This window comes from Somniosus microcephalus, chromosome 2, assembly GCF_052327205.1.
Source record: "Somniosus microcephalus isolate GS21.2 chromosome 2, FLI_Smic_1.0, whole genome shotgun sequence".
NCBI classification, from domain to species: Eukaryota; Metazoa; Chordata; class Chondrichthyes; order Squaliformes; family Somniosidae; genus Somniosus; species Somniosus microcephalus.
This window is the reverse complement of record NC_140988.1, coordinates 368,840,529-368,861,495: the sequence shown is the minus strand read 5'-3', so window position 1 is coordinate 368,861,495 and position 20,967 is coordinate 368,840,529. Positions and strand designations below refer to the sequence as shown.

Here is a 20,967-nt window from a genome sequence, read left to right as displayed (position 1 = left end):
ATAACAAAAACAGATTATCTGGTCATTATCACATTGCTGTTTGTGGGAGCTTGCTGTGCGCAAATTGGCTGCCGCGTTTCCCGCATTACAACAGTGACTCCACTTCAAAAAGTACTTCATTGGCTGTAATGCTCTTTGAGACGTCAGGTGGTCGTGAAAGGCGACATACAAATGCAAGTCTTTTTCCTTGAACCGCTGCAGTCCGTGTGGTGAAGGTGCTCCCACAGTGCTGTTAGGGAGGGAGTTCCAGGATTTTGACCCAGCGACAGTGAGGGAACGGCCGATATATTTCTAAGTCAGGATGGTGTGTGTGACTTGGAGGGGAACTTGGGGGTGGTGGTGTTCCCATGCGCCTGCTGCCCTTGTCCTTCTAGGCAGTAGAGGTCGCGGGTTTGGTAGGTGCTGCCGATGAATTATTTATTGCCATCCATATTAAACTGCCAACTAAGGGAAAGGTTCCTCAGGTGGCTATGCACAAGAGAAAAAAATAGAGATTTGCATTCATAAAGCACCTTTCAGGATGTCTCAAAGTATTTCATGGCCAATGAAATACTTTTGAATTGCAGCCACTGTCGGTAAGTAGGCTATTGCGACGGCTAATTTAAATGTAACTCTCGGGGTGTGAGCATCGCTGGCAAGGCCGGTATTTATTGCCCATCCCTAGTTACCCTTGAGAAGCTGGTGGTGGGCCGCCATCTTGACCCACTGCATTCCATGTGGTGAACGGATTTCTTTCGCTTTTTAATCATTTAAAAGGGATCCTGAAGCTGAGATTCTGTTGCTCACTGATTTTTATGCTCATCGAGGTAAGAATATCAATGCTGGGGTCAATGAAAAGATTTTAAATGGAATGGAGGAGCAGAGGGATCTTGATGTGTAGATATATAGATCATTAAAGTTGGCAACGCAAGTAGATAAGGCCATTAAAAAGGCAAATGGAATCCTTGGGCTGGATATTAATTCAGAGGCGGGGAGAGAGCGGGGAGGGGCTGGATTGAGGTTGGGAAACCCGGAAGAACGGGTTTCCCTCAGGTCCTGCCGATTTTAATGGCAGGACCTGATTAATATTTTTTTTGTCTCCGATTCCCAGCTGCAGCCAGCCAGATTGAGAGGTTGGTTGGTTAGGGCGGGTAGGCCTTGAGCAGCAGGCTGTAGGAGTCCTGAGCCAGGGGGTGATCGGGGTCCGGAGGCCACAAGGGAGATCGGAAGCCAGAGCTGGGGTGGGGGGGAAGATTGGATGGATTGGGTGGTGAGATTGGAGGCCTCGTGGAGGAGATCGAAAGGGGTCGGGGGTGCGGTGTCCGATCGCGGGGGGCGAGTGAAGCAGGGACGCTGGACTCAGCAGGTAAGCGGAAAGGCACTTACCTCCTGGATCCAGCAGTCCTCGCCTCCCTTTAGCCGCTGAGTTTCCGAGGCCCGGGAAACCCGGCCGGCCAGGGTTAAATTTAAAACGGTGGTTAAATATGATGCTCCCAGCCTCAATGTAATATTTAAATTGCCAACCCGGCTCCCGCAAGCGGGTTGGCTACCTACACCCCGCCTCCATTAAAACTGGAAGTGGGCGGGTTAAAGGAAGGTTGGGGTCGGGATTCAGGTTTCTAACATCTTAACATCACACCCGACCCCAACCTGCCCATGTTTGGGGGATAAAATCCCCCCACCCCCACCTCCGTGGCCCTGGCTTTATATCTAGGGCAGGAAGAACAAAAGCAAGGAGGTTCAGTTGAGCTTGTAGAAGACCTTAGTTAGGTCGCTGCTGGAGCATTGTGGACAGGAACAGTAGGAAGAAAGCAACGGAAAAGGTGCAGCCGAGATTTCACAAGGATGCTACTGGGGATGAGGGCTGCAGTTATGAAGAGGCATTTGAGAAATGATAGCAGCTTTTTTCTCTTGAGTTGAGAAGGTTAAGGAGTGATCTGTAGAGGTCTTCAAGGTTAAGAAGGGTTATCACAAGGTCAGTCGCGATAGATTGCTCCCACCGACTCGCACAAGAAGAATGAAAGGGGGAGCTAGAAAATATGTCTTCACGCAGAGGACGGTTAGAGTGGGGAATTTTCTGTCATAAATCTCTATTGAAGCAGAGTCCGTGGGGATGATTTTGACTTCCAATGGAAAACAAAATCAGGAGGGGTGTATAACAGGCGGCTGAATCAATATTGCCCGTCTTACATTATCACACAAAGTCAAAATTACCCCCCAAACAAATTCTCTTAAAAAGAATGAGATAGTTGCTTGAAAAAGAGGATTATTAAAGTAATTTTTAGTTTACTTTTCAATTTAAAAATAATTACGCACATTTAAGGTAATTGGCAAAATAACCAGAGGGGATGATGAGGAGAAATATTTTTACGCAGCGAGTTGTTGTGATCTGTGATGTGCTGCCTGAAAGGGGGGTGGAAGCAGATTCAGTAGTGACTTTCATAAAGAATTGGATAAATACTCGAAGGGGAAAAGATAGCAGGGCTGTGTAACAAGAGCAGGTGAGTGGGACTAATTGGATCGCTCTTTCAAAGAGCTGGCACAGGCACGATGGGCAGAATGGCCTCCATGTATGTGTGGCATGATTCTATGAGCTGGGTACAGGTGCCTAAAGTCAGTACACATGAGGCCCACACTTGTGACAAAAGCAAAGTACTGTTCGGCCCATCGATCTGGGCAGGTTTCAGACCGACGTCCCAGAGGCAAGCCAGTAGCAGCATTCACCTCAGACTACCCCCTTGAAAGGCCCCTGAGAGGTGACGGGCAGAATCACATTAAAACGAGAAACTCGGTTTAAGCGTTTAACGGGCGGTTAACAAGACGAGCTGACAGTTTGTAGCAGCAGTAGAGGTGTTTAGTATTCGGGATCGACACAGCAGTGATGCCGGGAGATTGCTCAGCGGCACGGCCAAGTGATAGAGAGGGACTCACTGCGAGTAGAGGCTTCTCGACCGGACTGTGAACTTAAAGATGTATTCTAACGCTTTAAAGGCTCGCTTCAGAGGCTCGCATTCCAAGCCACGGCTTGCAGTGTCGACGTAGTCCGTCAGCACCGACAGCAGCTTCCTGTAACGAAAAGGGGTTCCAATATTAGAGAGAGCGCTAACTCAAACACTGCGGAGTAATCCACTATGCGTTTTGTCTACCGCAGCTTCCGCCCGTTTCCTGGAGACACGGAGCCTTGCTGAAGAATGGTTCCCTCGAGTGCGTTCCTCCTGTCAGAGCTGCCATTCTTCATGACTTACAGTAGCTACAGGCTTAACTAACCAACTGTGGCAACAAGAGCAGGTCAGAGGCTGGGTATTCTGCGGCGAGTGTCTCACCTCCTGACTCCCCAACGCCTTTCCACCATCTACAAGGCACAAGTAAGGAGTGTGATGGAATACTCTCCACTTGCCTGGATGAGCACAGCTCCAACAACACTCAAGAAGCTCGACACCATGCAGGACAAAGCAGCTCGCTTGATTGGCACCCCATCCACCACCTTAAACCTTCACTCCCTCCACCACCGGCGTACCGTGGCTGCAGTGTGTACCATCTACAAGATGCACTGCAGCAACTCGCCAAGGCTTCTTCGGCAGCACCTCCCAAACACGCGACCTCTTCCACCTAGAAGGACAAGGGCAGCAGGCGCATGGGAACACCACCACCTCCAAGTTCCCCTCCAAGTCACACACCATCCGACTGCTCAATTTTGCAATGCGAGCCTTTCCTTTGCTGAGACTGACTTCTGTTCAGGGGTGACAGGTCCAACTGAAATCATCGGCCTTCGACTCATCTACTTAAACGCTAACTTGATTTGAAAGATATTTTTTGTCGCACGTACTTATAAGCCAAGGTGGCGCTGAAGTGCTGTCGGATGTAGGCTTCCAGGACAGCGTTGAAGTGTTGGAACTTCCTGTCTGCTATCAGCCCAATGAGAAACACCTGAAACCACAAGAAGATATAACAACATGTTAAAACATCAATATTCAACTCTTCTTTCACAATCAAACACGCTCCGCTCGCCAGCTTATTCTCCTCATAGAATCTTACATGATGGAAGGAGGTCATTCGGCCCATCGTGCCTCTGCCAGCTCTTTGAAAGAGCTGGGAGCACCTTCACCACATGGACTGCAGCAGTTCAAGAAGGCGGCTCATCACCACCTTCTCGAGGGCAACTAGGGATGGGCAATAAATGCCGGCCTTGCCAGCGACACCCACATCCCATCAACGAATTTAAAAAAAACTGTCTGAGGCTGAACCAGACTGTTTGCAACCTTGATGTCGTATTTGACCCTGAGATGAGCTTCCAACCACATATTCGTGCCATCACTAAGACCGCCTACTTCTACCTCCCTAACATCGCCCGACTCGGCCCCTGCCTCAGCTCATCTGCTGCTGAAACCCTCAATCCATGCCTTGGTTACCTGTAGACTTAACTATTGTAACTCACTCCTGGCCGGCCTCCCATCTTTCACCCTCCATAAACACAAGCTCATCCAAAACTCTGCTGCCCGTGTCCTAACTCGCACCAAGATCCATTCACGGTTCAAGAAGGCGGCTCACCACCACCTTCTCAAGGGCAACTAGGGATGGGCAATAAGTGTTTGCCTTGCCAGCGATGTCCACATCCTACGAATGAATATTAAAAAAAACTCCCCACTCTTTGCCCAGACCCCTGCAGATTTTTCCTTTTCAAGCATACATCCAATTCCCTTTTGGAAGTTACATAGAAACATAGAAGATAGGAGCAGGGGTAGGCCATTCGGCCCCTCAAGCCTGCTCCGCCATTCAATGCAATCATGGCTGATCATCCAAATTCAGTACCCTGTCCCTGCCTTCTCCCCATATCCCTTGATCCCTTTAGCCTTAAGAAATATATCTAACTCCTTCTTGAATATATTTAATGAATTGACCTCAACTGCCTTCTGTGGCAGAGACTTCCACAGGTTCACCACTCTCTGGGTGAAGAAATTCCTCCTCATTTCTGTCCTAAATGGCTTACCCCTTATCCTTAGACTGTGACCCCTGGTTCTGGACTCCCCGACCATCGGGAACATCCTTCCTGCATCTAGTCTGTCCAGTCCTGTCAGAATTCTATTAGTTTCAATGAGATCCCCTCTCATTCTTCTAAACTCCAGCGAGTATAAGCCCAATTGACCCAATCTCTCTTCATACGTCATTCCTGCCATCCCAGGTATTAGCCTGGTGAATCTTCGCTGCACTCCCTCCATGGCAAGAACATCCTTCCTCAGATAAGGTGACCAAAACTGCACACAATACTCGAGATGTGGTCTCACCAAGGCCCTGTACAACTGCAGCAAGACATCCTTGTTCCTGTACTCAAACCCTCTCGCTATGAAGGCCAACATACCATTTGCCTTCTTAACCGCATGCTGCACCTGCATGCTTACCTTCAGCGACTGGTGCACAAGGACTCCCAGGTCTCGTTGCACTTCCCCTTCTCCCAATCCATTGCCATTCAGATAATAATCTGCCTTCCTGTTTTTGACACCAAAGTGGATAACCTCGCATTTATCAATGTTATATTGCATCTGCCATGCATCTGCCCAATCACCCAACCTGTCCAAATCATCCTGGAGTTTCTCGGCATCCTCCTCACAGCACACACGCCCACCCAGCTTTGTGTCGTCTGCAAACTCGGAGATATTACATCTAGTTCCCTTATCTAGATCATTAATGTATATTGTGAATAGCTGGGGTCCAAGGACTGATCCCTACGGTACCCCACTAGTCACTGCCTGCCATTCGGAAAAAGACCCGTTTATTCCAACTCTTTGCTTTCTGTCTGCCAACCAGTTCTCTATCCAAGTCAGTACCTTGCCCCCAATCCCATGTGCCTTAACTTTACACGCTAATCTCTTATACATTTGAACCTGCTTCCACCGCCCTTTCAGACAGTGCATTCCAGATCAAAAGAACTCGCTGCGCAAAAATAATTCTCCTCATCTCACTCTCTGCTTTGCCAATTATCTCAAATCTGCATCCTTTGGTTCTGCCAGTGGATAACAGTTTCTCCTTATTTACTCTATCAAAACCCCTCATGATTTTGAACCCTCCATTAAGTCTCCCCTGAGCCTTTCCTGCTCCGAGGAGAACAATCCCAGCTTCTCTAGCCTCCTTTCCACTGACTTTTCCCCCACAGTACAGGCCCTTGTGTTTTGGCTGCCCTCTGATATCTTTCCTGAATGACCCTTCTTCGTATGTGAGCTTTCACGGTGAGGGTCGGCAGGCTATGAGACATAGAGGGAATCTTAGCCCAGTCTGATCCTACCTTTAACACCAAAGCAGGGGTCATTAAATAACAATCGCACAGTTACGCAGGATTTACAGCACAGAAACAGGCCATTCGGCCCAACAGGTCTATGCCGGTGTTTATGCTCCACACGAGCCTCCTCCCACCCTTCTTCATTTTCGGTTGAAGGACCTCTTTTCAAATGAATTAGTAATCGCGGACGCCCCCATCTAAATTATAATAATATAGAATACTCATAATATGAAAGTGTTGCATGTGAAGAGTGTTTTAATGATGCTTTGAAGAAAACAGGTATTTATTTAAAGGTATCAGTGAGATGGGTGTTCCTGCTTCTCATACCAGTTCTGGTTACTCCTCAGCAACAGATGGCCATTATTAGCCACTTAGCGCTGGACAATTTTTAAAACCGTCAGCAGGCTGGCCAGGGTGAGTGAGGGAACGAGCACCCACACACTAGCTGCTGGGATGCTGCTGGAAGCGTGACTCACCGCCGCACCATCCCACTGGCATGTTCTGTAACAGCTGCACGGTGGGATTGTACGTCTTGGCGTGAACACGTTCGGGCACGTGTTTGAAGGGCCCCCCCCCCCCCCCCTGCAGGCGCCCTGACCGCGTGTCGGGAGGATGGCGCAGTATCGCCGCGCCAGGGGAGAGGAATCGGCTCGACCGGCAGGGAGCGCTCATTGCAAAGGGAGTGAGAGCTGTGGGTCTCTGTGAGGAGGCGGGCCCGGCTGCGGAGAATAATTCGCCAGAACTGAATCAGTGTTGGTTTTATAAAGAGCAGCAGGCTTGAAACTACCTCCGGTCGCGGACCCCCTGGAAAGTCTCTGTGGACTGCCAGGTGACCACGGACCCAAGTTTGAGAAACACTGATCTAACTCCCATCAACATATCCGTCCCAGGAGCGACTGAGCTTTGGCTTGACACTGAGGCAAATTGTAACACACATTCAAACACATGCACAGGAAGGGTGCATCCTTCAGTTTTATTAAAGAAGAAAATTAAATTGAGTTAATTTTCAGATAGAAATATTTATTTAGTGTTTTATCATATCACTTTACTTCACATAATGAATTACAATTGTTGTTATGCAGCCAATTGCACCAATAATGCCCAACAAATGGGAGCAGCATCACTGAATATTGCTTACCCTGATCTCATACCTTAGTCACAGAACATACTCATTTTCATCTGTTGTTGATTAAAACTTAAACTGCACCGTTTTTTTAACCCAAAATATTATTCTTGTTTTATGAGGGGTTTTCATACCTGAGAATGGAACACTTTCCCATCTCAGGCAACTGCCATCAGCGTCCAGCGCTTCCGTCATCATCCCAGGGCCATTATCCTGGAATTCCCGACCTAACACCATTGTGGGAGCGCCGTTCCACAAGGGCTGGCAGCGGTTCCAGGAGCAGGCCCGACGTCACACCTTCTCGGGGCAACGAGGGCTGGGCAATAAATGCAGGCCTTGCCGGTGTCAGTCAGCTCCCAAGGACAGATTAACAGAAAGATCGGGCATAGCGCAGGTAGGTGGAGAGTGAAGCTCGCTCTGCACCAATTGGTGCAGGTAGGTACAGAGTGACGCTCGCTCTGCACCAATTGGTGCAGGTGGGTGCAGGGTGAAGCTCACTCTACACCAATTGGCGCAGGTAGGTACAGAGTGACGCTTGCTCTGCACCAATTGGTGCAGGTAGGTGTAGAGTGAAGCTCGCTCTACACCAATTGGTGCAGGTAGGTACAGAGTGACGCTCGCTCTACACCAATTGGTGCAGGTAGGTGCAGGGTGAAGCTCACTCTATACCAATTGGCGCAGGTAGGTACAGAGTGACGCTTGCTCTGCACCAATTGGTGCAGGTAGGTGTAGAGTGAAGCTCGCTCTACACCAATTGGTGCAGGTAGGTACAGAGTGACGCTCGCTCTACACCAATTGGTGCAGGTAGGTACAGAGTGAGGCTCGCTCTGCACCAATTGGTGCAGGTAGGTACAGAGTGACGCTCGCTCTACACCAATTGGTGCAGGTAGGTACAGAGTGAAGCTCACTCTACACCAATTGGTGCAGGTAGGTACAGAGTGAGGCTCGCTCTGCACCAATTGGTGCAGGTAGGTACAGAGTGACGCTCGCTCTACACCAATTGGTGCAGGTAGGTACAGAGTGAAGCTCACTCTACACCAATTGGTGCAGGTAGGTGCAGAGTGAGGCTCGCTCTGCACCAATTGGTGCAGGTAGGTACAGAGTGAAGCTCGCTCTACACCAATTGGTGCAGGTAGGTACAGAGTGAAGCTCACTCTACACCAATTGGTGCAGGTAGGTACAGAGTGAGGCTCGCTCTGCACCAATTGGTGCAGGTAGGTACAGAGTGAGGCTCGCTCTGCACCAATTGGTGCAGGTAGGTACAGAGTGACGCTCGCTCTACACCAATTGGTGCAGGTAGGTACAGAGTGACGCTCGCTCTGCACCAATTGGTGCAGGTAGGTACAGAGTGAAGCTCACTCTACACCAATTGGTGCAGGTAGGTACAGAGTGAAGCTCGCTCTACACCAATTGGTGCAGGTAGGTACAGAGTGAAGCTCGCTCTACACCAATTGGTGCAGGTAGGTACAGAGTGAGGCTCGCTCTGCACCAATTGGTGCAGGTAGGTACAGAGTGAGGCTCGCTCTGCACCAATTGGTGCAGGTAGGTACAGAGTGACGCTCGCTCTGCACCAATTGGTGCAGGTAGGTACAGAGTGACGCTCACTCTACACCAATTGGTGCAGGTAGGTGCAGAGTGACGCTCGCTCTACACCAATTGGTGCAGGTAGGTACAGAGTGAAGCTCGCTCTGCACCAATTGGTGCAGGTAGGTGTAGAGTGACGCTCGCTCTGCACCAATTGGTGCAGGTAGGTACAGAGTGACGCTCACTCTACACCAATTGGTGCAGGTAGGTGCAGAGTGACGCTCGCTCTACACCAATTGGTGCAGGTAGGTACAGAGTGACGCTCGCTCTGCACCAATTGGTGCAGGTAGGTACAGAGTGAGGCTCGCTCTACACCAATTGGTGCAGGTAGGTACAGAGTGAAGCTCGCTCTACACCAATTGGTGCAGGTAGGTACAGAGTGAAGCTCGCTCTGCACCAATTGGTGCAGGTAGGTACAGAGTGAGGCTCGCTCTGCACCAATTGGTGCAGGTAGGTACAGAGTGAAGCTCACTCTACACCAATTGGTGCAGGTAGGTACAGAGTGAAGCTCGCTCTACACCAATTGGTGCAGGGAGGTACAGAGTGAAGCTCACTCTACACCAATTGGTGCAGGTAGGTACAGAGTGACGCTCGCTCTGCACCAATTGGTGCAGGTAGGTACAGAGTGAAGCTCGCTCTGCACCAATTGGTGCAGGTAGGTACAGAGTGACGCTCGCTCTACACCAATTGGTGCAGGTAGGTACAGAGTGAAGCTCACTCTACACCAATTGGTGCAGGTAGGTACAGAGTGAAGCTCGCTCTGCACCAATTGGTGCAGGTAGGTGTAGAGTGAAGCTCGCTCTGCACCAATTGGTGCAGGTAGGTACAGAGTGACGCTCGCTCTACACCAATTGGTGCAGGTAGGTACAGAGTGAAGCTCGCTCTGCACCAATTGGTGCAGGTAGGTGTAGAGTGAAGCTCGCTCTGCACCAATTGGTGCAGGTAGTTACAGAGTGACGCTCGCTCTACACCAATTGGTGCAGGTAGGTACAGAGTGAGGCTCGCTCTACACCAATTGGTGCAGGTAGGTACAGAGTGAGGCTCGCTCTGCACCAATTGGTGCAGGTAGGTACAGAGTGAGGCTCGCTCTGCACCAATTGGTGCAGGTAGGTACAGAGTGAAGCTCGCTCTGCACCAATTGGTGCAGGTAGGTGTAGAGTGACGCTCGCTCTACACCAATTGGTGCAGGTAGGTACAGAGTGAAGCTCGCTCTACACCAATTGGTGCAGGTAGGTACAGAGTGACGCTCGCTCTGCACCAATTGGTGCAGGTAGGTACAGAGTGAAGCTCACTCTACACCAATTGGTGCAGGTAGGTACAGAGTGACGCTCGCTCTGCACCAATTGGTGCAGGTAGGTACAGAGTGAGGCTCGCTCTGCACCAATTGGTGCAGGTAGGTACAGAGTGACGCTCGCTCTACACCAATTGGTGCAGGTAGGTACAGAGTGAAGCTCGCTCTACACCAATTGGTGCAGGTAGGTGCAGAGTGACGCTCGCTCTACACCAATTGGTGCAGGTAGGTACAGAGTGACGCTTGCTCTACACCAATTGGTGCAGGTAGGTGTAGAGTGAAGCTCGCTCTGCACCAATTGGTGCAGGTAGGTGCAGGGTGAAGCTCACTCTACACCAATTGGTGCAGGCAGGTGTAGAGTGAAGCTCGCTCTACACCAATTGGTGCAGGTGGGTACAGAGTGACGCTCGCTCGACACCAATTGGTGCAGGTAGGTACAGAGTGAGGCTCGCTCTACACCAATTGGTGCAGGTAGGTACAGAGTGAAGCTCGCTCTACACCAATTGGTGCAGGTAGGTGTAGAGTGAGGCTCGCTCTACACCAATTGGTGCAGGTAGGTACAGAGTGAAGCTCACTCTACACCAATTGGTGCAGGTAGGTGTAGAGTGAAGCTCGCTCTACACCAATTGGTGCAGGTGGGTACAGAGTGACGCTCGCTCGACACCAATTGGTGCAGGTAGGTACAGAGTGAAGCTCGCTCTACACCAATTGGTGCAGGTAGGTACAGAGTGAGGCTCGCTCTGCACCAATTGGTGCAGGTAGGTACAGAGTGAAGCTCGCTCTGCACCAATTGGTGCAGGTAGGTACAGAGTGAAGCTCACTCTACACCAATTGGTGCAGGTAGGTACAGAGTGAGGCTCGCTCTACACCAATTGGTGCAGGTAGGTACAGAGTGAAGCTCGCTCTACACCAATTGGTGCAGGTAGGTGTAGGGTGAAGCTCACTCTGCACCAATTGGTGCAGGTAGGTACAGAGTGACGCTTGCTCTACACCAATTGGTGCAGGTAGGTGTAGAGTGAAGCTCGCTCTGCACCAATTGGTGCAGGTAGGTGCAGGGTGAAGCTCACTCTACACCAATTGGTGCAGGTAGGTGTAGAGTGAAGCTCGCTCTACACCAATTGGTGCAGGTGGGTACAGAGTGACGCTCGCTCGACACCAATTGGTGCAGGTAGGTACAGAGTGAGGCGCGCTCTACACCAATTGGTGCAGGTAGGTACAGAGTGAAGCTCGCTCTACACCAATTGGTGCAGGTAGGTGTAGAGTGAGGCTCGCTCTACACCAATTGGTGCAGGTAGGTACAGAGTGAAGCTCACTCTACACCAATTGGTGCAGGTAGGTGTAGAGTGAAGCTCGCTCTACACCAATTGGTGCAGGTGGGTACCGAGTGACGCTCGCTCGACACCAATTGGTGCAGGTAAGTACAGAGTGAAGCTCGCTCTACACCAATTGGTGCAGGTAGGTACAGAGTGAGGCTCGCTCTGCACCAATTGGTGCAGGTAGGTACAGAGTGAAGCTCGCTCTGCACCAATTGGTGCAGGTAGGTACAGAGTGAAGCTCACTCTACACCAATTGGTGCAGGTAGGTACAGAGTGAGGCTCGCTCTACACCAATTGGTGCAGGTAGGTACAGAGTGAAGCTCGCTCTACACCAATTGGTGCAGGTAGGTGTAGGGTGAAGCTCACTCTGCACCAATTGGTGCAGGTAGGTACAGAGTGACGCTCGCTCTACACCAATTGGTGCAGGTAGGTACAGAGTGACGCTCGTGTATTGATTTCTTTGTGGGTTCAATGACGAGACATTTATGAAAGAGAATGACTTTTAATCTAAAGTCTGTTCAACTCTTTTGTACAGCTTTTACAGGAGACACGATGCTTGTGATGCATCTAGAATGAAACTAAAACCAAACTAACTGCCTTGCTTCTCTCGGTCACATGCCCTCTGCTGGTCAGGCACAAGCAATCAATACATGCAAACATGCTATTAAGGCATCATAATCGAACAGGCAAATACCATCTCTATTTGCTGATATCATTACATCTCCTTTTCTTAAAACAAAAGTATTTTACTTTTAACTAACAACATGTTTTTTTTGTATTAATCTGCATTTTAACTGTAACACTTAATGAACTTACATTATCATTATCATGATCAAGGTTTTTAACCTTGCTTTGTGTGTTCACATGAAATATGTCAATACACTAGAACTTGAAGAAAGAATAAGATAACATTACTTCCTTCTATAACAATAGTCCTTAAATTTGCTCAATGAGTCTCTCAGGAGGCTTCACGTGTCTTGAGGATTTTCTGATTGATTGTCCTTGAATCTGAGTTGTTGCCTCAGATGATGTGTTCTCAGCTGTGTGATCAGGTTGTTCAACAGTATCAGTCTCTTGACCTGCTGTGGCTGGTCCCATGAGAAGATCTCGACGATTTCTTCTCAGAACAGCACCCTCATCTGTCTGAATGGTGTATGATCTTGGTTGAACTTCACTCAGGACAGTTCCCTTCTGAGTCCAGGTGTTTGTTTTGTCTTTCAACCTTACTTGGTCACCAGTGTGGAGTTCAGGTAGGTTTTGTGTTCCTCTGTCATAGTAGTACTTTTGCTTTTCTTTCTGTTGTTCTTTGAACTTCCTCACTTTCTCCCCCTCTTTTGTTTTCAGGAGGTTCTCCGGGATGGGTAGGTTTGACCTTAGCCGACGTCCCATCAGGAGTTGGGCTGGTGACATACCACACTCGAGCGGCGTTGTGCGGTATACAAGCATGCTCTGGTAGAAGTCAGTTCCACTGTCTTTTGCCTTGTACATCAGTCTTTTCACTGTCTGGACCGATTTTTCCACTAGACCATTGGACTGTGGAAAGTGAGGACTTGACGTTGTGTGGACAAAGTCCCACTCTTTGGCAAAGTGTCGGAAACTTGCATTGTAAAACTGGGCTCTGTTGTCTGTGAAGACCTCGCTTGCCACGCCATGTCTGGAGAATATGGCTTTCATACATGTTATCACAGCATCTGCAGCTGCAGGGTTGGTGTACAGTCTACAAACCTCTGGATACAGGGAGTAATAGTCTGTGACTACAAGATAGTCCTTCCCTTGACATACGAATAGGTCAGCGCCTACCTTCTGGTAAGGTCTGTCTGGTGCTGGGTGTGGCTTTAGTGGTTCTACCGGATTGCTTGCTCGATATTTCAGGCATATTGTGCAGTTTGACACCTCATTTGTCACATCTTGATTGATTCGTGGCCAGTACATCACCTCTCGTGCTCTTTTCTTACACTTTTCGATTCCCAGATGTCCTCCATGGATCTTTTTTAACATCTCTTTTCTCAGACTCTTTGGGATAACTATTTTACTTCCTTTGTAGATGATGTCTTCGACCACTGATAGTTCCGCCCTGCAGTTCCAGTACTCTGCCATGTCAGGTGAGCAGTCTTGCTTCATGTTGGGCCATCCATCCAAGATGCTTTTCCTCAGTCGTCTCATTGTTTCATCTTTGTTTGTCTCAGTCTTTATGAGCTCCATTTTTGCATCTGCTATGGGTAGTGCACTTGTGATCATGTCCACGTAGGCGTTCACTTTTTCATCCATTGTGGTGTTTGCGGGCTCACTTGGGTCAACAGCTCTGGACAACGTGTCTGCTGTATACATCAGCTTACCCGGTGTGTACGCAACATTCAGTGTATAGCGTTGCAGCCTGATCATCATTCTTTGTATTCTAAGCGGACAGCTATTTAGTGGCTTTTGGAACAATGCAATCAAGGGCTTATGGTCAGTCTCTACACTGATTGCTTGTCCTGCCACAAACTGGTGAAATCTTTCACAGGCGTATGTGATGCTGAGCAGCTCCTTTTCTATTTGAGCATATCGCGTCTCTGCGTCTGTCATTGAGCGCGATGCATATGCAATAGGTTGCCAGTAGTCATATTGTTGCAGAAGAACGGCACCGAGCCCACTCTGTGATGCATCTGATGATATCTTGATGGGTCTCGCTGGGTCATAAAACCTCAGAACTGGTTCCTCTGTGTGCAGTTTCTTTAGATCGCTCCATGACTTCTCATGCTCATGATTCCATTCCCATTCTATGTTCTTTTCAGTTAGTCTTCTCAGTGGCGCCATCTTTTCTGAGAGGTTGGATATGAATTTCCCCATGTAGTTGATCATTCCATTAAACCTCTGCACGTCCTTTTTGCATTGTGGCCTTGGCATATTCTCAATGGCGGACACCTTTCTGGGATCTGGTCTGATGCCCTCACTGCTAAGGATATCTCCCACGAATGTCAGTTCTGTCACCCCGAGCTGGCATTTCTCTCTATTCAGCTTCAGGTTTGTTTTCCTTGTTGCTTCCAGCACTTTTTTCAGTCTCTCGTCATGCTCAGTTCTCGTGGTTCTCCATACTATGATGTCATCCATTGATGTATCAACTCCCTCCAGGTGCTCACAGATCATATGGATTGTTTTGTGATACACTTCAGGAGCTGAGGCAATGCCAAATGGTAACCTTAGGAATCTGTATCTGCCAAATGGACTGTTGAACGTGCACAGTCTTGAACTTGCTTCGTCCAGCTTCATCTGCCAAAATCCTGATGATGCATCTAACTTGCTGAAATATTTTGCATTTGCAAACTGTGCCATGATTTCCTCACGTGTAGGAAGATTGAAGTACTCTCTCTTTATTGCTCTGTTTAGATCTCTTGGATCCAGGCAAATTCTGAGCTTTCCATTCTTTTTGTCCACTACGACGAGGGAACTCACCAACTCAGTTGGCTCATCTATCTTCTGAATCACGTTCAGGCTTTCCATCCTGTCCAACTCTGCCTTCAGTTGCTTTTGAAGAGCAAACGGAACTTTTCTGCATGGATGTATGACTGGTGTCATACTTTTATCTACTCTGATCGTGTGTTCTCCTGGAATGCAGCCTAGACCCTTAAATAGGTCTTTGTACTCTTTCATGAGTTCATCATAGACTGTCTCTCCTTCGCTTTCCACAACGAGGACTCTCTTTACCAGGTTCAGTCTCTCACAGGCTTTTAAACCTAGTATGGCTTGCACATCCTTTGGCACCACGATTAATGCTAGCGTGTGCTCTCTGTCCTTGTGTGTTACTTTGACAATGCATCTTCCTTTCACTGGTATATCAGTACCTGAGTATCCTGTCACTTTCACTTTTATTCCATGTATCTTTGGTCTGGGTCTAATTTTCTTAAAATCAGTTTCTGATATCACATTAACTTGTGCTCCAGTATCCAATTTAAATGGAATGTGTATGTCATTCACTTTTACTGTCAACATCCAGTCTCTTTCTTCTTTTTTGTTTTCAGACACAACATTTACATAGAACTCCTCTATGTCGCTTTCATCTACTGCATGGACCTTGCTTTGTTGCACTTGGTTCTTGCAGCAACGGGCATAATGGTTGTTTTTGTTGCAACTATTGCATGTTTTACCATATGCTGGACACTTTTTTGGTGGATGCTGTGTACCGCATCGACTACATGTCTTTCGATTGTCCCTTTCATTTTTGTTCGCTGGCCACGCCTCTTTTTTCACATTGGCGCTCTTTTTGTTAAACGGTTTGTATCCGTTCTTTCTCACTGCATCCACGTTGCAGCTATTGTCACTGAACAGCTCCTTTGCCTGCAACTTCACAGTCTCTGTAGCCCTACACAGTGCTATGGCTTTTCCCAGGTCTAGATCTTGCTCTCTTAGCAGTCTTTCCCTTAGACCATTATTCGGAATACCACACACCAGTCTGTCTTTTATCAGTGAGTCTGTCAGTCCCCCAAATTCACATGATTTGCTTCTGTTTCTCAGTTCAGTCACATACTGATCAATAGTCTCACCCATTTTCTGAACACATGTGAAAAATCTGTGCCTCTCAAACGTCACGTTACGTTTAGGTATGCAGTAGGCCTGAAACTGTTCCATTATTTTATCTAGCTTCATTTTGTCTCCATCAGCAGCGAATGTGAAGTTATTATACACCACCAGCGCTTCATCACCCACGACATGTAAGAACACTGACGATTTCTTATTATCACTTTTCTCGTCAGCTCCGATTGCCGCTAAATACAACTCTACACATTGTTTGAATCTCCTCCAATTTTCAGCCACATTACCTGTCAACTGAAGCGTCGCCGGTGGGAGTAAACCTTCCATTTTTCACTTCGTTAGCTATTCTCTAATGGTAAGTAACGATGTTCTCTTTTGGCTTGCTAATCTGTGGAGAGCTGATTTAACTTCAGATTTTTCCTCTTCATCTCTTTCAATCACTTCTGACACCATGTATTGATTTCTTTGTGGGTTCAATGACGAGACATTTATGAAAGAGAATGACTTTTAATCTAAAGTCTGTTCAACTCTTTTATACAGCATTTACAGGAGACACGATGCTTGTGATGCATCTGGAACGAAACTAAAACCAAACTAACTGCCTTGCTTCTCTCGGCCACATGCCCTCTGCTGGTCAAGCACAAGCAATCAATACATGCAAACATGCTATTAAGGCATCATAATCGAACAGGCAAATACCATCTCTATTTGCTGATATCATCACAGCTCGCTCTGCACCAATTGTTGCAGGTAGGTGCAGAGTGACGCTCGCTCTACACCAATTGGTGCAGGTAGGTGCAGAGTGACGCTCGCTCTACACCAATTGGTGCAGGTAGGTGCAGAGTGACGCTCGCTCTACACCAATTGGTGCAGGTAGGTGCAGAGTGAAGCTCGCTCTACACCAATTGGTGCAGGTAGGTGCAGAGTGAAGCTCGCTCTACACCAATTGGTGCAGGTAGGTGCAGAGTGACGCTCGCTCTACACCAATTGGTGCAGGTAGGTGCAGAGTGACGCTCGCTCTACACCAATTGGTGCAGGTAGGTGCAGAGTGAAGCTCGCTCTACACCAATTGGTGCAGGTAGGTGCAGAGTGACGCTCGCTCTACACCATGTCTCAGCCCCAAACTGAGAGGAGGTGCCCTCCTTCAGCAGTAGACATTTCTTTCCATTTCTCACACCAGCCAATTCCTGGTCTCTCTGAGGCAAATTAAATAAAAAGAAAGAAGAAACTTGCACCTCAGGACATCCCAACGTGCTTTACAGCCAATGAAGTACTTTTTGAAGTGGAGCCATTGTTGTAATGTAGGAAACACAGCAGCAATTTGCGTACAGCAAGCTCCCACAAACAGCATTGTGATAATGACCAGATAATCTGTTTTGGTGATGTTGGTTGAGGGATAAATATTGGCCCAAGCCGCAAGGGAGAACTACGCAGCTCTTCTTCGAAATAGTGCCATGGGATCTTTTACATCCACCTGAGAGGGCAGACGGGGCCTCGGTTTAACGTCTCGTTCTCCAACAGTGCAGCATCCTTCGGTGCTAGCAATTGGAGTGCCAGCCTGGATTATATAATCAAGTCTCTGGAATGTGATTTGAACTAACAACTTTCTGACTCAGAGGCGAGAGTGCTCGTCACTGAGGCACGGCTGGTGTTATTACTCCCCTCTGGGTTCGAATATTGTGGATTTAAGCTCCACTCCAAGAACTCAGCATATAAACAAGGTTCTTCATTGGCTATAAAGCGCTTTGGGGCATCCTGTGGTCGTGAAAGGCTTTCTCTCTTTTCATTTAGGTTGGTGCTGCAGTGCAGTATTGAGGGAGCACTCAGTTTTTGGAGACACTGTCCTACAGATGAGACTGTATGGGGGAGAAATTCAGTATCGCCCCGTTTGGGGCACAATTATCGGCCGGGCGCAAAGTTTAGCGCTTGGCGCTAATTATCGCCTCCGACTGCAAACTTGGCTGCTATCGCCCCTGGAGGTGATTGGGGCGCTAAATCAGGCGCTACACACCTCTCTTAAGGTGCTAACTCTGAGAAGCGAAGCGCTACCTCAGAGCGCTGGCGGAGCTCATGTGATGTCAGTCAGTAATGGAACACAGACACACTGGCGCCGGCCAGTTCTTAAAGGGGAGGGTCGATCTTGCTCTTCATCCACACCCTGCTCATTGCAGCCTTTAATCTGGGCCTGGAGAGACCTGCACATCAAATCTGCTGGAAAGAACCAGGAAAAGAGCTCAGAGTGCAGCCCCCATAGTCTCTTCTAAATCGATGCAAGGAAGATCAAATCAAAATGAACCTGCAAAGTGCTGCTCGGTACCTAAAACTCCTTCACACAACGTTGAATCTCTCCAGAAGTCTCTCTCTCTCTCTCTCAGAATGCGTGGTGCAAAAATGTCACCGACAAAAAAAGGCAGGAAGCGGTCGCCTTTAAATAGCGCTCCCCCAGTCCCTTCCCGACTGCAGAATGCTCCCCTCAACCTGTCGTTGCTAGCGGCAGGCGGTAAGGCAGGGGGCGCCACTCAATATCCGGTCCAGGGCGCTACTGACGTCATGATCTGCAAGCACAGGAGAGCGTGGCGGTAGTGTTTAGCGCCGCCGTAAAATGTCTGGTCAATTTTGCGATCGGCACAAACATTGCCGCGCCCGGGCGCTAGTTACTTTGTGCCCCATTAGCGCACTCTTAGGGCGCTAATGGGAGGCGCAAAGCAACCAAATTTTTCCCCCTATCTGCCTGTAAAGATCCCGTGGAACTAATTTAACAAAGAGCAGCAGTGTCCTGGTCATCATTCCTCTCCTAACCAATGTCAACAGAGTAAATGATGTGGTTAGGATTGCCAACTGGACATATTCCTGGAGGTTACATCACATGACCTCCCACCTTCAACTGCCCCACCCAGTCAAACATCCTTTATCCCCATTTCCAATATTTTTATAACTAATAAACAATAATGTTTAAAATAACTTCTCTGCTTTTCAATTCTATCCCTCTAGAAATGAGCCCGGTGCTTTATTTGCTTTTTTATGGCTCCTTTTAGTGATTTGTGCATCTGTACCCCTGGATCATTTTCCTCCTCTATCCCATCAAATCTTATTTTTCAAGGAGTACGTGGCCTCCATATTCTTCCTATCAAAGTGCACCACCTCACACTTGTCTATATTGAAGTTCATTTGCCAATTACACGTCCATTCCGCAGGTTTATTGACGTCTTTCTGCATTTTGGGGTCACAGTCCTCCTCTGTATTAACTGTAGCCCCTTAATTTGGTGTCGGCCGCAAATTTTGAAATTGTACTTCCGATTCCCGAGTCCAAATTGCTTATGCAGATGGCAAACAAATGCAGTCCCAGCATCGATCCTTGTGGAACACCGCTTCCCACCTTTTGGCAGTCTGAGTACATTTAACCCCTACTCTCTGTTTTCTGTTTTGTAGCCAGCTTGCTGTGCATTCTGCTACTTCTCCCTGACTCCAACGTGCTCTGACCTCAGTCTTGAGTCTCTTATGCAGGTACCTTATTGTTGGATCCGTGGTTCAGTGGATATGCTGTTATTAAATAATCACACGGATGCTGTACATTAACAATAAACAGGTCTTTACTGGAGGAGGGTAGTCTCAAGACTGGGGCTACAGAGGCATGTGCAAAGCTTATATACAGGTGTGGTCACTGCCGGTACTACAGTATACAGGAGCTGTAAAAGTAGTTCTGACTTAAAGGCACATACACTACACTTATTAAAGGCCATTTGAAAATCCAAATATATTACAACTACTACATTACTTTTGTCCACTCTTTCTATTGTTCCTCCAAAGAATTCAGTAAGGTTGAATTCCCTTTTGAAATCCGTGGTGACTACTCCTTATTATATTTTCGGTTTCTAGATGTTTTTCTATTACATCTTTGAGTAAAGATTCCATTATCTTTCCTACCACTGAGGTTAAGCTAACTGATCTATGGTTCCCTGGACTTGTTCTATCTTCCTTTATAAATATAGAAATCACATTATCTTTTCTCCAGTCCTCTGGCACTATTCCCTTTTCTAATGAAATTTTATATATATATGTAACAGTGCCTCGACTATCTCTTCCTTAACTTCTTTCAATATGCGTGGATGCAATCCATCTGGACCAGGGGTTGCAGTCTCTAAGTATATCTCCCCAATTTCTAACTTTAATGTATTTATATTATTTTTGTTCTCTTCTTCCAATGTTATGTCCACTGAGACAAAGTCATTATTCACTAAGGTCTGACACCATAACAACAACTACGCTTCAAAGTAACTCATTGTACGTGAAATATTTCTGGCAGATGTGCCAGCTGTGGCTCAGTGGGTAGCACACTCGCCTCTGAGTTAGAAGGTTGTGAGTCCAAATCGCACTCCAGAAACTTGAGCACATAAATCGAGGCTACACACCCAGTGCAGTACTGAGGGAGTGCTGCACTGTCGGAGGTGCCGTCTTTCAGATGTGTTCAACATCAGGAGGGGTCTGGACAGAGTAGATAGAGAGAAACTGTTCCCATTGGCGGAAGGGTTGAGAACCAGAGGACACAGATTTAAGATGATTGGCAGGAGAACCAAAGGCGACATGAGGAAAAACTTTTTTACGCAGCGAGTGGTTAGGATCTAAAATGCGCTGCCTGAAAGGGTGGTGGAGGCAGATTCAATCGTGGCTTTCAAAAGGGAATTGGATAAATACCTGAAGGAAAGAAATTTGCAGGGCTATGGGGAAAGGGCGGGGGAGTGGGACTGGCTGAAGTGCTCTTGCAGAGAACCGGCATGGGCTCGATGGGCCGAATGGCATCCCCCTGTGCTGTAACCATTCTATGATTCTATGATTCTATTCTATGATTTCTTTCATTTGGTGAATCGAGAGGTATGTTTTTAAAATGTTTTTTGTC

The 20,967-nt window shown here is 47.8% G+C and overlaps 1 protein-coding gene across 1 annotated transcript in view; it reads right to left on the bottom strand.

Moving 5' to 3' along the window:
- LOC147123754 (dedicator of cytokinesis protein 2-like) overlaps positions 1 to 20,967 on the bottom strand; it is a 1,461,504-nt gene that overhangs the window by 988,278 nt on the left and 452,259 nt on the right. Inside the window, exons 21-22 of the mRNA XM_085975685.1 lie at positions 3,806 to 3,906; positions 2,911 to 3,045 (exon numbers count right to left, since the gene is read on the bottom strand). Of these exons, the coding sequence (XP_085831811.1) occupies positions 2,911 to 3,045; positions 3,806 to 3,906 (236 nt within the window). The remainder of the gene's footprint in view (positions 1 to 2,910; positions 3,046 to 3,805; positions 3,907 to 20,967) is intronic.